This window comes from Delphinus delphis, chromosome 7, assembly GCF_949987515.2.
Source record: "Delphinus delphis chromosome 7, mDelDel1.2, whole genome shotgun sequence".
NCBI classification, from domain to species: Eukaryota; Metazoa; Chordata; class Mammalia; order Artiodactyla; family Delphinidae; genus Delphinus; species Delphinus delphis.
In genome coordinates, this window is record NC_082689.1 from 2,114,090 (window position 1) to 2,130,329 (window position 16,240).

The 16,240-nt window shown below is 53.4% G+C and overlaps 1 protein-coding gene across 2 annotated transcripts in view; it reads left to right on the top strand.

Moving 5' to 3' along the window:
• Nucleotides 1-16,240, top strand: part of HDAC4 (histone deacetylase 4) — a 284,834-nt gene that overhangs the window by 164,668 nt on the left and 103,926 nt on the right. For both annotated transcript variants that reach the window (XM_060015821.1, XM_060015822.1), the window contains exon 4: nucleotides 9,422-9,666. In XM_060015821.1, the coding sequence (XP_059871804.1) occupies nucleotides 9,422-9,666 (245 nt within the window). The remainder of the gene's footprint in view (nucleotides 1-9,421; nucleotides 9,667-16,240) is intronic.

A 16,240-nucleotide genomic window follows, 5' to 3' on the forward strand; every position in this document is an offset into this window, starting at 1 on the left:
CTAGATGTGTTCAAGGAAACCGCGTGCACAGAAAACACAACTCAGAGGGTTATGTTTTTTTTTTTTTTTTTTGCGGCACGCGGGCCTCTCACTGCCGTGGCCTCTCCCGTTGCGGAGCACAGGCTCCGGACGCGCAGGCCCAGCGGCCATGGCCCACGGGCCCAGCCGCTCCGCGGCACACGGGATCCTCCCCGACCAGGGCACGAACCCGCATCCCCTGCATCAGCAGGCGGACCCCCAACCACTGCGCCACCAGGGAAGCCCTCAGAGGGTTATGTTTAATAGACTCCATGTGTGTCACATCTCTCTCCCTGCCCCAGACCAGATTAAAAAAACCCTCCTATATGTACACGTATAAATACTTCCATGTATTATACGTTTCTTTCTTTACATTTTGATCCCAACTGAAAACAAAACAATGTAAAACATAACAGCCCGTTCTTGCACCATAATATTTTTTATCTTTATGTTTCAAGCGTAATTTATATGATAGTGTGTTGTTCGCATAAGTTATCTCTTTGGCATTGCTTATATACATCTAAAGGAGGCAAAAAGAAACGAGATGCGTGCTCATCTGCGTAAGAAGCTGAAGTGGGGGTCACTTGTGTTTTTACATTCCCTACAGAATATTTTTAAATGTTTACATTAAAAAGCACTTCTGTACCTCATTTCCCTCTCACACACACGCACGGGCGTGCGCGCGCACGCACGCACACACACACACACACACACACAGTTAAATAGAATAATTGTAATTCAGTTAAGAGCACCTTTGGGGAAAATGATATTGTATATAAATCAGTCTTTTGAATGGAACTTGATTGTGACTGCTCAGCCCTTCTGAATGGTGTTTTTAATAAATTGTGCACCAGAGTTCCGCGGTGAGACGACAGATTGAACACGGGTATCTAATTTCACTCACTTCTGAAATTCACAAAAGCGCCAGTAAAGGTATACTCGTTATAAACCATGTCACCCCGAAACCTAGATGATGGTCTCTACTGTTTCCCACTAAAGGGACCCAGTTATCCTTAGAGACACGTCTGTTTCCTTGTGTGGCCCAGGAAGTGCAGGGAGAGCCCGGGACACCTTGTCTCAGCTGCACAGAGAGCTGCTCCCGGGCGGCCTGTGGACTCACAGTGACACGGCAGCCTTAGGACAGGAATACAGAGGCTTAGTTCACCATGGTCCCGAGAACCAAAACCCTCCTCCCTGATCACACGTGGAGCATGCTACAGGGCCAGCTTGTTCTTTTTAAAAATTGACAAAGGAAGAGAATCAAGCGCTCGCCCTGCCTTTCTTCTAAAAACCCTTTGTGAGAATAACAAGCTAGTTGACTTGGGACCCTTTCTCACTATAGAAGTAATGTAGCTAGCAAATCAAGAGGGGTGGATGGAGCTAGAAAAGCCCTGTTTACAACAATGAAGACATCATCGGTGAGCACGTTAGCTGCCGATAACACAGGAGCCCGAGGGGCACAGGACCTCTCCAGGGAGGCGGCCCTGACAGCAACCAGAGCTGCATCCTCTGGGCCTTCAGACCCCCTTCCAGCTCCCAGGGAATCTACACGTCAGGCTCAGTCAGCACAGGACGGGTGACCAGTGTCTCCAGCCCATCAGCTGGAGGGTGCAGGGGTGAGGGAGAAGGTGGGGGACCTTTAGATTAAAAAGAATTCAAAGGGTATGTCAGCCAGTTGCAGTGAATGGACCTTAATTGGGTTTTGATTTGAATAAAGTTTCAAAAATGTGTATGAGACTCTCTAAAAAAATGGGAATACCTTCTGGCTATTTGATAATGTCGTGGAATTGTTAATTTGTTCTGGGTAGGTTGATGGTATTCGACTGTGTGTTTGTTTTGTTTTGTTTTGTTTTGTTTTGTTTTGTTTTTTGCGGTACGCGGGCCTCTCAGTGCTGTGGCCTCTCCCATTGCGGAGCACAGGCTCCGGACGCGCAGGCTCAGAGGCCATGGCTCACGGGTTTAGCTGTTCTGCGGCATGTGGGATCTTCCCGGACCGGGGCACGAACCCGTGTCCCCTGCATCGGCAGGCGGACTCTCAACCACTGCGCCACCAGGGAAGCCCTCGACTGTTTTTTAAGAGGTCATTTAGAGATACCGAAGGCCTTATGGATAACATGCTGGGCTGGCTAGTAGGCTTCCGGATGATCTAGAAGGAAGTGCAGCTGGTGGGTGTGAGAAGAAAAGGTTGGCCATGAGGTGGCAGGTGGCTGATGGATCCTTGGGAGTTGATTATACTGTTCTCTCTGCCTTTGTGTGTTTTTGAAATTTTTCCCTAAAACATAAAAATATATATTCCAGAGAGATGTCATCAGCTCACAAAGTTGGGGGAACAGAAAAGGAAACAACATCACCAACAGTCCGAAAGTTGGAAAGTAGAGCCATAAGTCTTAACCGATTTGGCAGTTTGGGCAGAAAAAGCCAGATTCCGAGCCTCCTGTCAGTGCAACCAAGAGCCCCGGGGGATAGATGCCACAGCATTCTCGAAGGGCAACCCCATGTCCTGCCCTCCGGGACAGGAGCAAAAGGGGGCTGGGCCAGGTGGAACGCAGGCTGGCAGAGAAGCAGACGCCCCGCTGTGCTGGGCGCCTGAGCCTCGAACCAGGGTGCCTGGTGCGTCCTGACTAAGGCCAGCTCCGCACACCGTCCAGTGAAGCTCAGCGTTGAGAACCCCTCTCTGCTCGCAGCTTCCAGCTAGGGTTCATGCCTCCACTCGTACTCAGGGACACATCTGCAGAAAATATGCAAAACTCGGTGAAAAGCTTAGAGTGTACATTTAAGGAAATCGCGAATAAAGCTGAGCGCTAGACACAGAAAAGGAAAACGGAGAGAGTGAAAGAGAGAATCAGAGCGTTGCCCCAGGAGGTTTACCACCCAAGAAGTTTCAGAAGGGAAAACAGAAACAAGGAGATGAGCAAAACAGCCGTAACATCTTACGGAAAAACCCAGACAAACTTTCTGCCCAACCCAGTAACTCAGGGAAATTCCCCGCGACTGGAGAAACTGAGCAGGCCAGCTGCATGCCCCCCACGGCGGAGGAGGGAAGAGCCTCACCAGGCCACCTGCTTCTCAAATCTCAGAACACTGGGGACAGGGAGAAGGGCTTCTGAACATCCAGAGGAAAGGGCAAGCACAAAGGGTCCAGAGCCAGAGCCGCTCCGTGCTTTTCTCATGACAGTGTTGAGAGCAAGGCCGCGGATCGCTGCCTTCACCGCCCTGGAGAAGGTGACTTCCAGGCTGCAATTCTGTACACAGCCCAGGTACTGATAACGTTGACAGGGAAGTAAGTGCATCTTCGGACGTGAAACCTCACGTGCCTCTTGGAGCTTGAGTTCCTGTAGAAAAAGAATGAACTGAGAAAGAAGAATGAAGAGTGGGGTAAAGGGATCAGGTGATCGACTCTGGGACAGAGACCAGTGGGATGGATCCCAAGGAGGGTGAGGGGGCCGGCCTCCGAGGGCGGCTCTGCAGGAGATTCTGGGCCGCCCGGCTGGACCAGAGCTCAGCAGCCGCTGGGGCGGGTGTGGGAAGGGGGCTGACCTGTGAGGACCTTACTTACCAGGCGAGGCAGGTCTCTCCGTGGGGCCTCCTGCGAGCCTCTCACCTGGAGGACAGCCTGGGTGGAGCAGCGGCAGGACACAGGGCAGTGCTGGCCCGCGGACGGCCCCACCGGGTGCTGCACTGGGGGTGGCCCTTGGTTTCCCGGGGCTCACTCTTGACCTCTCCCGGACAGAGCTCTTTTCTGTCACCTGTCCTAGAAGCTGAAGGCAGCCTGAACTGCGACTCTGTCTTTTCCTGGGAACCTTTGTCACCTCCCATCCCACTGCTCCTGCACTCACCGCGGTCACGTGGAGGACACATGTTTAGGGATACATCTGTAGATGTTATAACCAGAAAGAAAAGCAGGGATGCTGAACGAAGTCAGAACGTTGCTGGGGGCACAGGCGTGTGACGTGTGGGGCACGGAGGGCGATGCTCTGGTTCTGGTTGAGGTGGGGGGGTGACTGTGTCACCCTTAACCCTTCTGTTCTCCAGGGTGTGTGACACATTTCACCATAAAAGATGAAAATATTTTGAACTCAGTTCTACGTTTCCTATACACCCCTCCCTTTCTTTCTCTTCCTCCGCCGCCCCCTGCAGTCTTTTCTCTCCCTAACCCTCACACACGCAGACAAACGTCATGGTAAGGGGAAACCGTGGCTCCGTGGATGAAATATCTTTTATTGTCCCCTAGATTTGAATGAGTCGTTCTTGACTTGAACAGACCCTAAACGTCGGCCCTGTTTTCTAAAGAATAGTCCTTCTCTTTCTTTCCTATCTATGTGATGACATGAAATGGTGTTGTGAAAAGAGGACCCAACCCATGTAATGGAAAATTACAGTGTCCTTCCTTTTTTCTGATCATTTATTTAAAAAAAATAGAGACTAGCAGATTTTTTCTATTTCTGACTGAGAACTTATAACTCACAGCCCAGGCTTGGCCATTTCTTACTGAAACTCTGAATATGGCCTTTGTGCTTCTACTAACGTCATGAGTCTGATTGTATTAATACGTTTCTCAAGGCGCAACCTGTAAAGGCAATTTTCTACTCTGCCATAAAATATGCATGAGAATAAGGGCTTTTTTGTCTTGATGCTGCATTCTTTAAGTAGAGAAGCTTTCATTGTTTCTTCAGGGCTCTTTGGGTCAAAAGCACCAGCAGCTTCTGTTGGGAACTCATGGCATTTCAGAGAGTTTTTGATACAGAAATAGTCCGAGTCATGTTTGACGCACCCGCCAGCGACGGGAATGAATGGGGACTGTGGGTCTGATGCCGCAGCTGGCGCTCAGGCCAGGCCTGGGGACCGCGCGGCCACTTCCCCACCCTCCTGGCTTCCCGAGGCTGGGCGCACGAAGCGGGAGGAGGACCCTGCCTGGGCCCCCCGGCCTCGTGTAAGTTGCAGTGTTGGTTTGCGTGTCTGTAAACGCAGTGCTGTTTTCAGAGGTGGAGAAATGGCGGGAGCTGGTCGCGGTGCGTCTGACGGAGGGGATGTCTAGCTTTGCGTTCTCTTTGCTCTGCTGTTGACTTTCTCTAGCAGAGGAATGAAGTTTCATGTGAAACCTCAAAAGGGTCAACCCAGGCAGGACCTGCATCCCTTTCTCACAGTAACTGTGGAGGGAACGTGGTGAGAACAGGGATGCCTTGGGCCGAGGACAGCACGTGCCCCCCGCCCCCCGTGCCCCCTGTTCCCTTCTGTGTGTTCACTGCAGGCAGAAGGGGCTGGCCGGGGCGGGGGGTCTCCTCGCCAGCCTGCGCGCCCACCCCCAGGGTGCATCCGCTCCGGTGTCTGTGGCATGACCAGGGAGTGTTTCCTTCTAAGGTTCCCTGCGCCTCCAGACACAGAGGAGGCGGAGGAAAGGTGCAGTAAACAAAGCGAGACTCAGCTGGCGGGTGGTGGGTGTGACGCCCCATCCACAGGGCCTGGTCCTGCCCAGCCCTCCGCGAGTCCTCCCGCGCTGCCCCTGTGGCCACCGCCCCACCTCTTTCACCCCCAGCGCCCCTCCCGCCTCAGAGATGCAGCCCCGTCCTCACACCTGGGGAAGGTGTGAACCCTTCCCCAGGCCTTCCATCGGCCCCACTGCCCCCTCCTGCCTGTCTTCACATCAGACCTGCCACAGGCCAGTGCCCAGCACAGAGCAGGGGTGTTTCCGCAGTACGTGAACGCACACTTAGAAACGTTTGGCCCGTCTTATTTTTGGAGTCAATAAAAAGGATCCCTTAAAGTTGTTTTATGTTCAGTTTTTTTTTTTTTTTTTTTTTTTTTTTTTGCAGTACGCGGGCCTCTCCCTGCTGTGGCCTCTCCCGTTGCGGAGCACAGGCTCCGGACGCGCAGGCTCAGCGGCCATGGCTCACAGGCCCAGCCGCTCCGCGGCATGTGGGATCTTCCCGGACCGGGGCACGAACCCGCGTGCCCTGCATCGGCAGGCGGACTCAACCACTGCGCCACCAGGGAAGCCCTGTAGTCAGTTTCTGAAGACGTTATAACTACTAGACATTTCTGGTGGTCCTCCTGACCCCGCCTAGGAAGAATTAGAAGTAGGGAGAGGGTGTGCGACAGTGAGTGGTGGATGGGTCGTCTTGTGCCCAGCATCGTGGGGATGGCCTTCTTCCTACATAGTGTCTTAGGTCACCTTGGCACGTCACATGAGCGGGGACCACGTCCGACCACCCCTGCCGTCAGGGCGAGTGAGATGATGCTGCTACAACATGCGGGCGACGTGGTTATTTCACAGGTTCTCTGTGGTCATTTCCTTAAGCTAAGATTCCGCTCCCTGCAGACAAGCAGAGTGTAAGAGACACCGCAGGCCAGTCTCACCTGTGACTGTGGATTCAAATGTGCGTAATGAAACGGTCATAGGCTGAAGGCATCAGCGACTCTGTGTGTGTGTGTGTGTGTGTGTGTGTGTGTGTAACCCAGGAAGACCAAGAGTCGGGTTTATCCTTAGAAAGCAAAGGCCAACTGGGACTTCCCTGGTGGCGCAGTGGTTAAGAATCCACCTGCCAGTGCAGGGGACACGGGTTCGAGCCCTGGTCCGGGAAGATCCCACATGCCGCGGAGCAACTAAGCCCATGCGCCACAACTACTGAACCTGTGCTCTAGAGCCTGCGAGCCACAGCTACTGAGCCAGCACGCCACAACTACTGAAGCCCGCACGCCCTAGAGCCCACACGCCGCAACTACTGAGCTCATGTGCCCCAACTACTGAAGCCCGTGTGCTCTGGGGCCCGTGTGCCCCAACTACTGAGCCCACGGGTCTTGAGCCCGTGCTCCGCAACAAGAGAAGCCACCACAGTGAGAAGCCTGCGCACGGCAGCAAAGAGTAGCCCCCGGTCGCCACAACTAGAGAGAAAAGCCCACACGTAGCAATAAAGACCCAACGCAGACCAAAAAAAGAAGAAAGCAAAGGTTAACTAACCTGAGGAGGTCTGCTAAGTAACTCACCTGTAATCCAGGAAGGAACTAGGCAGGTTAACCGGTTAATAGAAAAACTTCTTGAGCCCTCTGTGGATGCAGAAAGGGAGCTGGAAAAACCTGCCATCGTTCACAGTTACAGTGTTTCTCAGGAAGCGTTCAGTCCTGTCATCAGTGAGAGCAGGGGATGCGCACCACCTCTCCCCGCCGGAGGAGGAAAAACACGAACTGAATTTCCTTTAAGACGTCAGGTCACTTTCTCTTTTCTCTAAGTCTCTTTCCTGAGCCCTCCTCCTCGCCCTCCATAGTATTCTGTTCCTTAAAAGAACGTCTGAAGCAAATGGGGGAAAATATTGATTGAGGTTTTATAAAATTGGTGTTGTTTGCACTCTTTTTCCATTTTCTTATATTACATGAATAAAATGATCAAAAAAAAAGAAAAAGGAAATTAATAAAAGCCAGTCTTTACCAGCTGGTGTGCAGTGGAGGTTGGTGGGATCCACCGGTCCCCAGGCCTGTTCACCAAAACAGTTCATTTGTGCAGATTTTTCTCACGTAAACATCAAATAAAGACCTCGCCACACATCAAGGCTCATCCCCCACTAGAAAAAAAGAAATACATACATTTAAAAAGCTGGGGGAAGAAACCGAAGAAAAACAGTCAGCTGGTATTTATCCCAGGCTTGTTAGGGCTTCAAAGAGGGAATTAAATATTTTCTGAAACTGCTTGAATATTGAGGATTTTTCTCCATTCCCTGTGGCCAGGTCCCAGGCATTCCTTGCATGGAAGCTGCTCCAGGCTCTGGGGGCCTGGGGTGGAGGCCAGGGCTTGGTCCCGGGGGTGGGAGAGACAGTGACTTCAGCCCCAGAGCCAGGGCCCCGCTCTGCCCCAGGCAGCGCCCTGCACTCTTCCAAGGTGAGCGGCCCTGCAGGTGTGAGGCCACGTTCTAGTCCAGGGCTCCAGGGCTCAGGGAGTCAGCTCGGGGGTTAGAACCCAGGGCTTCGCCTGGGCCTCGCCCCACCTCGCCTCACTCATCAGAAGGATGGTCGGCATGGGACCTGCCGCCTGGCAGTGACCACAGAAATGCCCTCTCCTGAGGGGTGGTTCCACTTATGGGCTGTTTTTCCAGAATCTGTGGACTGTGGGGCACAGACTTCCTGAGGGACTGGGTTATGTCCGGCCTGTGAGTGGCCCACGCTCACTTAGGGAGCCCCCAGGACGAGGCCAGGTGTGTCTGTCGCAAGGCCTGACCTGCAGAGGGTCTAGGCAGAGGTGCTAGGATGAGGCCCCGTGCCAGGTGGTGAGGGGCTGGCATTGGCGGGGCCCGTGGGTGTTGAGTCTGGGCTCCCACTGGAGCCCTGAGCCCCCCGGAGGGCGAGGCCCCAGCCTCCGGTCCCCGGGTCTGGTCTGTGCCGTTGCGTGAGCCCAGAGCAAGTTGTGAGGGGGGCTTTTTGGAAGGGACAGGGACCATGGGCCTCGGTGCTGGGCTGTCTTCCCTCCTCTCTCTACGAGCAGCGCCCGGGGCGCTCATCTGCGAGGAGGGGAAGCAGCACAGGAGCCTCGCAGGAAGTAAGGGGCTCCCCGCCGGCACCCCTCGGCCTTTCACACGCTGTCCTGTCACGGTAGGAGCACCCACGTCGGGTTATTTTGTGAGGTCCGTAATTTAAGGCTCGCTTTCTGCATTCTTTTTCTCACTTTAATTTGGTATTGATTTGTAAGCCTTAGGATCGATTCAGCTTCTGTTTCTAATCAGAGTCACTTGTGGCTCTTTCTCGGCCATACATCAGTGCAGTGAAGACAGTCCGTTTCCTGGCACAGCGCAGAAGCACGTAACCCTGATGCGCAAGCGGTGCGGGCGAGCCGGGGGAGCGTTTTATTGGCTGCAGCCGGTAAACCTGTTTTCCAGAGGGCGCTCGCTTCACCATGGAAACGCTCTCCCCGTCCGGAGCGTCCATCTGGACCACTTAAGTGGCACACACTGTCCTGTGGTTCCTGCATACGACTCTTCTGTGTCTTTGTGAAAAGGAGAAGAAAAGCATGGGCAATTCGCCTCTCTACTTACGGGTGTTCAGGGCTCTTTAGAGCCTTTTTCTTGCTTTTTCTCTTCATCGACTTTCAAAAAGGATGTCAGAAAAGGCTGCTGGGGCTGCAGCAAGGTCCTTTGAGAGAGCAGGGGCCCCTTCGCGGAGGGTCGGGTGGAGGGAAGAGAGTTTGCAGGAGTGTGTGTCCTGGTCCAAACGTCCACTGATTTTGGCCCGAGGGATAGAAACCTCAAAGGCCTCCGGGTCGTGCCTTTTGAGCCTGTTGAGGGAGGGGGTGCAGAGGCGTCCAAAGCGTACAGTGGCCCTCAGCGTGTGGGCACCCCGACTGTTGGCGGCGGCTCTCTGCGAGGGTGGGCGGGGCTGGGGGCTCCAAGGTGACCAGCGCTCTGTGCTGTGCTCTGTCCCGCAGTGGATGTGGCCTCGGCGCTGCCTTTGCCAGTGGCCCCCCCGGCGGTGCCCATGGACCTGCGCCTGGACCACCAGTTTCCGCTGCCCGCGACGGAGCCCGGCATCCGGGAGCAGCAGCTGCAGCAGGAGCTCCTGGCCCTCAAGCAGAAGCAGCAGCTCCAGAGGCAGATCCTCATCGCCGAGTTCCAGAGGCAGCACGAGCAGCTGTCCCGGCAGCACGAAGCCCAGCTCCATGAGCACATCAAAGTAAGTCGCCTGCCATCCGCCCCCGGGAGCCCTCAGAGCCCGCGCGCTCTTTGTGGCCCCGTGGTTCCCGTGCTAATAAGGACCGTCCCTGATAACCAGCGGTAGCGCTGAGATTGACACACAGCCCTATTCCTTGCTGTGCAGTTAATACCTGCGTGTCCAGCGCTTGGGCACTGGTTGAGTAAATTGGGGCAGATGTGGCCAATGGTGGGAACAGCATTTAAAGTCAGGCTGTAGAAGCGTGCTTAAATTAGGGGAAATGCTTATCATCTGACTTCATCTACAGAGATAAGGTACATCCGTAAATAGCAACATTACCGGCAAGAAGAAACACCTGTGTTTGCCAATCATCTTTATTTTCTTCTTGGGACTTGTCTGTCCACTCTTCATTTTTCCCACTGACTCTTTATGATTTGAAAAAGGTATTAATATTTACTTTTCATTTAAATGGAATAAGAAGAAAACTAACATAGGTTGTTTTTTGGTACATACTCTCTGCATGTATTTAATCTGATCTCAGACTTCAAAAGTCAACCTATTAGAAAGAAACATGCATTAGTGATGCATAGAGAAGTCACGTCATGTGGTTGAGGGACCAGTTATGACATCTGTGGTCATAACGCGTGCTCACTGTACTTGGGAACGTGGAGAGCAGTGCTGTCCAGTAGAGATGTGTATATATTAAAATTATATAGGTAATTTTACATTTTCTGTAGCCACCTTGAAACAGCCAAAGAAACCAGCTTGTGTAAGTTACTTATTGCCATGTAACCAATCACCCAAAAGCTCTGAGCTGGGTAAAATAACCAACGTGAACTATCTGAGGGCTTCCGGGGGTCAGGAATCCAGGAGCAGCCTCACTGCTGGCTGTGCCTCAGGGTCTCCCGCGAGGTGCTGCTGAGCTGCCAGTCAGGGCTGTGGGCTCATCTGAGGGCTGGGTGGGGCTGCAGGACCCACTTTCCAGCTGACTCCCGCGGCTGTGGGCCGGAGGCCTCAGGTCCTCCTCACGTGGGCCTCTAACAGCAGCTTCCCCAAAGTGGACACCCAAGATCCAGGTGACCAAGAAGGCGGCCTCGGTGTCTTCCGGCCAAATCTTGGAAGTGACAGCCCCCAACCCTGCTCCCTTATTCTGCTGTCGTACGACCAGCCCTCCCAGGAGGGTCTACTGTCTACTGTCATACGACCAGCCCTCCCAGGAGGGGCCCAGACAAGGGCTGAGTACCAGGAGGCAGGGGTCTCTGGGGTCACTGGGAACCTGGCTGCACAGGTAAACTAACTTTAATGTATTCTATTTAACCTCATATTTCTAAAATATTATTTCAACCTGTGATCCATATAAATGGTTTCCTTCACGCTAAGTCTTAGTGAACCATCGCAGACGAGACACGTGGAGCACATCTCCGTTTGGACCAGCTGCATTGCAACCACATGTGATTAGTGGCTACTGGATTGGACAGCAGGGATCTGGAGAATTAAAAGCCCACATGCTTCTGAGATGCCCTTTCCATGGAGACCAACACCACCTACGGCGGGACGTCGCCGAGGCCGGCCTCGGCTTCCTCGTTAGCCTGCGCCCGGTGCCGTGCAGAGTAGCCGCGCACTGTCTGTTTCTGCCTCTGGCCAGCTGACAGCTGCACCCGAGGCCGTGGGTCTTGGCAGTTTTGTTGCTGCCACTGCTGCCTTTTGCCCTGACCCCGTGGGGCTTCTGAGGTTGGCAGTGGACAAACCAAGGAGAGAACACTGTCCAGAGCTGCTGGAAGTCCAGGCCTCATGGCTTTGCTTGTAGCGTTCTGAGCCAACGAGTCCTCCTGCCTCAGAGGTCACCTGTCTCCGTGGAGACGCCCCCGCGGCCATCGTGGTCCTTTGCTGTTTAATAAGCGCTCTAGAGTTTGGGGTGGAGTGCTCGAGGGTCCGTGGGAGCGAGCACGATGCGCTTTGCTCCCCTGATGTGAAGCGCCCGCTCCCCCTGGCTGTTGGGAGGAGAGGGAAGCCCCGTGGGATGCAGCCTGGACCTGCCGCGCCGGTGGGGAAGCCAGCGCCTTGCTCACTGCTGCTGCTCTGTGCGGTGCAGGGGAAACGGGGATGCGGCGGGGGTGGGGGTGGGGGGGCCGGGACGGGGTTGGGGCTTCCCGCTGAGGCCCCGCCCCGAGGGGTCTGGCTCTGAGCAGCGCCCGACAAGGTGCCAGCCTTTCAGTACTGACAGAAGCCCCCCACAGGCCGCCCCTTTCCTTTTGTCTTTGAAGCTGCAGCCTCACATTTCTGTGACCCCTAAAAGCAATTTAGAAGCTCATCCTTGGCTCTCTCCCGACCAGTAGCGCTGCTCGCCCACGCAGAGCGGACTTCCTCGCCTCCTCGCCAGCCGGCGTTTTGGACTTTGGCCCTCACTGCCCCGTATCTTTTTTTTTTTTTTTTTTTGTGGTACGCGGGCCTCTCACTGTTGTGGCCTCTCCCGTTCCGGAGCACAGGCTCCGGACGCGCATGGCTCCATGGCTCACGGGCCCAGCCGCTCCGCGGCATGTGGGATCCTCCCGGACCGGGGCACGAACCCGTGTCCCCTGCATCGGCAGGCAGACTCTCAACCACTGCGCCACCAGGGAAGCCCAACTGCCCCGTATCTTGATCTCATCTCAGAAGCCTGAAGGATCACTGCAGTCTTGTGTCTTTCCGGTCCTCTCAGATACATCCCCCTTTAACCGGGCTCCTGGTGACCAGGGGGCCCACACTGCCCTTCATCTTGGGAGGTGGAGCCCTGTGTGTGCCCCTCCCCCCCGTAGGTCACCCATCCACGTGCCTACCTGGTAGCGGGCAGCCACCCACCTCTGGCATCTGCGGGCCCGGCACGGCGCCTGGCTGAAGAAGGAACTCGGGATTTGCACTTCTCTCTCTGTTTTCGCTCCCCCTCGCACCGTCGTCCTCACTCAAACAGCCCCTGATTGAGAGACTGTACCGGAAACTGGCGATGGTGGGTTTTGTGCTGACCAGGGTTAAGGAAGATGCTAGTTGCTTATGTTCTCGTGTCTGTGTTGGTTGAGTCTATAGCTTTTACAAGAAAAAAATGAGAAATTGCGACATCAGCGACCTCTCTTGTGTGAGGGGTTGCACAAATCAGCAAGAAACATTAGGATCACTGCCTGAGCCCGGTTGGTGCTTCCCCCTGAGGGCGAGACCGGGCTTCCCGCTGTCCTGGGGCCTTGGCCTGCGGGGGCTTTTTCTCCCTGACCCCCAGTTTCTCTCCTCATCTGGGGTTCCAGGAGTTTGTGTCACCTCTTTGAGAAGGAACAGAGTCTGCCTCCTGGGTCCTCATGTCAGCACCTGCAGACTGCGCAGAGAGGGCTCGGAAGTCAGGGGTACCCCGACGAGCTCCCCCGACCCACAGGCTGGGTGCTCCCAGAGATGGTGGGAGCCCCAGAAACGCAGCTCAGGAAGCATCTCAAGGTTACATGCTCTCTGCATTTTAATCGTTTGTTGTTTCTCCACTTGAAATGGAGATCATTCGTCTGAAGCCATTTAAACGATGTAACTGTATCGTCCCATCAGTCGGCTTCTGCTTTGATGATTTACGCTCTTCACAAGGTATCATATTGTTAGTGACGTTTGCCAGTGGTGTTTGTCAGACGGATTTCTGGAGCACACAGTCGAATTAGTGTCATTAAATCATCAGTGAATTTGAGTAGGATTTTATAGTTAAAAAGGGAATAATTTTTAAAATGTAACTAAAATTGTTAACCCTGGGTAAAGAAGATCTTTCCTAGGGTTTCGACACTCAGTGTTGCACTTGTACTAGACGCAGTGTCTTTGTTGGTCATGGCTGATTCGGGAGCCCCGTTCCCCTTTCTGTCCTGCACAGTTAGTTTTCTTCTCCCCAGAATGGGGTCCAGGCAGCGTGATCACTGAGGCCCAGGGCTGTGAGAGTAGTGAGTGTGGTGTCTTGGTGTTTATGTCAGCTGGGATAGCCCAGGTGATCACCTGGCAAGTGTAGCATTACCTAGATCTGCTGCTTTGGGGGTTTGTCGTGTGTCATTTTAAATTGTTTTAAAATGTTATCAAGGGAATCCCTATTTCCAGTGTTTCTAATGGAAATGTAGTACAGTGTGAACAAGCAGAAGCTGGCCCTCCCTGCTCTCCCATCTGACTCCCCAGGCCCAGGTCTCTGCCGGCTTCTGCCAGTAGAAGTTTGTAGATGGTCTGCTTCGTCCTTGCGTTAAAGATCCCATGGGGTGATTACTTCCCGCTTGCTGGAGAGACTAGGCCTTTGCCCTCCATTCCCCCCCCCCCCACGCACACACTGCCGCCCTCCATCCCCACCCCACCCCCACCCCCCCACCCCCCACCCCCGCATACACTGCCGCTTTTCGGATGCTTCACATACTGAGACCAGCCTTCTGATTAAAGGACCATCAGGGGCTCCATTCCTGTGTCTGTGTGGGTGCCTGTTGCCGACACACACCGTGCCATGGCTTCATGACCTCTGATACGGCTCTTAGCTTTCCCTGGAGTTAGCGATTTCCTCCCTTCCTATTGGCTGAGCTCCCTATGTTCCAGTGCAAATCCAGTCCCACAGTTTGAGAAACCTGTAAGCTCTTCTCACTGTGGGCAAACGCTGGTGATCATGGCTACAGTTTCAGTCTTGTACTGCAGACTGTCTTTAAGTATAATGATGTAGTAACATGATTTTTGCATTTCAAAGTATCTGAAATATGAATCTGTTATACCTCTAGATCAGGATCAATGGTTTAAATATTTGCTTTTTGCAAAAAGGAAAACAATCACAGCATATAAGCCAGCACAAAGTCCTTCCTGCTTGAGTGGTGATGGCCACTGTTTTATAAGACCACAAAGAATCTGTTACATGAGTGTCTCAGTCAGCTTTGGCTGCATAACAAACTACCCCAAATATCGTGCTTCCTACAGTAGCCTCACTTCCAGCCTGGTGCTTGGCAGCTGGATCATGTGCTGCTTTCTGAGTTCCAAGCTCAGCAAGAGGGCAAGAGTGGTTTAAGCCTCCGTGTAAGTCATGGATGCTCTTGCCTCGCTGGCCAAGGCAAGTCTGAAGGCCAGGGTGAGAGCTCGTACGGGAATACACCCAGAGGAATGGATACTGCAGGGCTGTGACAGACGCGGCCTGGAGCGCAGTCATCTTCTCCAGGAGGGATCCTCACCCTAGTCCAGGGAAGGCGGGAGAGGGCGTGGTAACAGTGATTCTGACAAGAGTCGGGTGCACATGAGGAGGGCTCGGGTAGGGGGACAGTGAGAAGTCGGGGTGCACCGTGAAGAGAGGAGGAAGGGGACAGGGCTGGGGGTCTGCACGCTGGCAGCCCTCCGTGCAAGCCAGAATCCCTTGGCCACCTTCTGAAGGTTCTGGGTTCAGGCATGCCGCCCCTTGACCTCCGTCCACGGCAGTGATGTTTCCATAAATGTGTGGTTTTTCGCTGTTTGGTAAATACTGACAATTTTGTATTGGGAATGTATCGAGTATTCCATTTCACTGATGGAGACGTGGTGAGCACTTCGGAGTAGAACGCGACGCTGACCGTGCCGTCTGGGCTGTGCCTCTGGGGTGCTGCCGGCTCTCATCTCCAGAGTTCTGATGACAAACCTGCTCTCCAGTCCTTCCTGCAGGCTTTGTTCCTGTGAATCCGTGTCTCCTAAAAAGCGCCGTTCCTCTTCGTGGTTCCGGGAGGAGTGGGAGTGAATGCCTGTGTCCACTCAGCCACGCTCACCCACACGTCTGACCTCCTCATTAACCGTTTGCTCACAGCGTCCTCCCCACAGATCTCCCTGGAGCCTCCTGCACCCCGGGAGGAACACCTGTGTAGGTAAACAGGAGGAGGAGGGGGAAGGTCCCGGGCCCCTGGACTCCCCAAGGCTTGTGTACCAGAGAGGAGCAGGGCCCTGCTGTTTGCATCCCAGACAGTGTCGTTTTTTACAAGGATGTTTTCATCATGATCTCTTTCTGATCGCCACAGTCATTAACGTTAATTATCGAATAATTGCAAATCACAGGGAAGATGTGATTCCAGCGCTGTTGGCTAGGACGGCTGTTGCATTCTGTAGTGGATTCCCGTAACCTCGTATTATGTATGTTGTGCGTGTGTGTATCTGTAGTTTTATGGAATTGGGATTATACTGACATGTGGTTTTTATTTATTGTTAACATTTCCCTTTACCATTACATACACTTCAAAAGCATGATTTTAACGGTTTTATTGTAGTCTTACAATGAACCCCAATGAATTTAAATAAGTGCTAATAGTTGAAGAGTTGAACATTAAGGTCATTTCCAGTTTTTCTTCTGTTTTTAGTGTCCTCGTTCATGAATCATATGCCTTTGTCTAAACAAAACAGAAATGGTATTGCTGACCCAGGATAAGTCCTTTTCTGTGGCTTTTATTTCTTGCCATGTTTCTTTCCAAGAGCTACACCAGGTCCTGGGTATGCATGTGTCTCTCTGTCTGCCTGTCTCTCTCTGTCTCTCACACACACACCCCCCTTGCTTACTCCGAGAGCAGAATAGTAAAGCAGCAGTAACCATGACAGCCAGCACTCGCTGACCTGTCCTAGGTGGTAGCTGCCT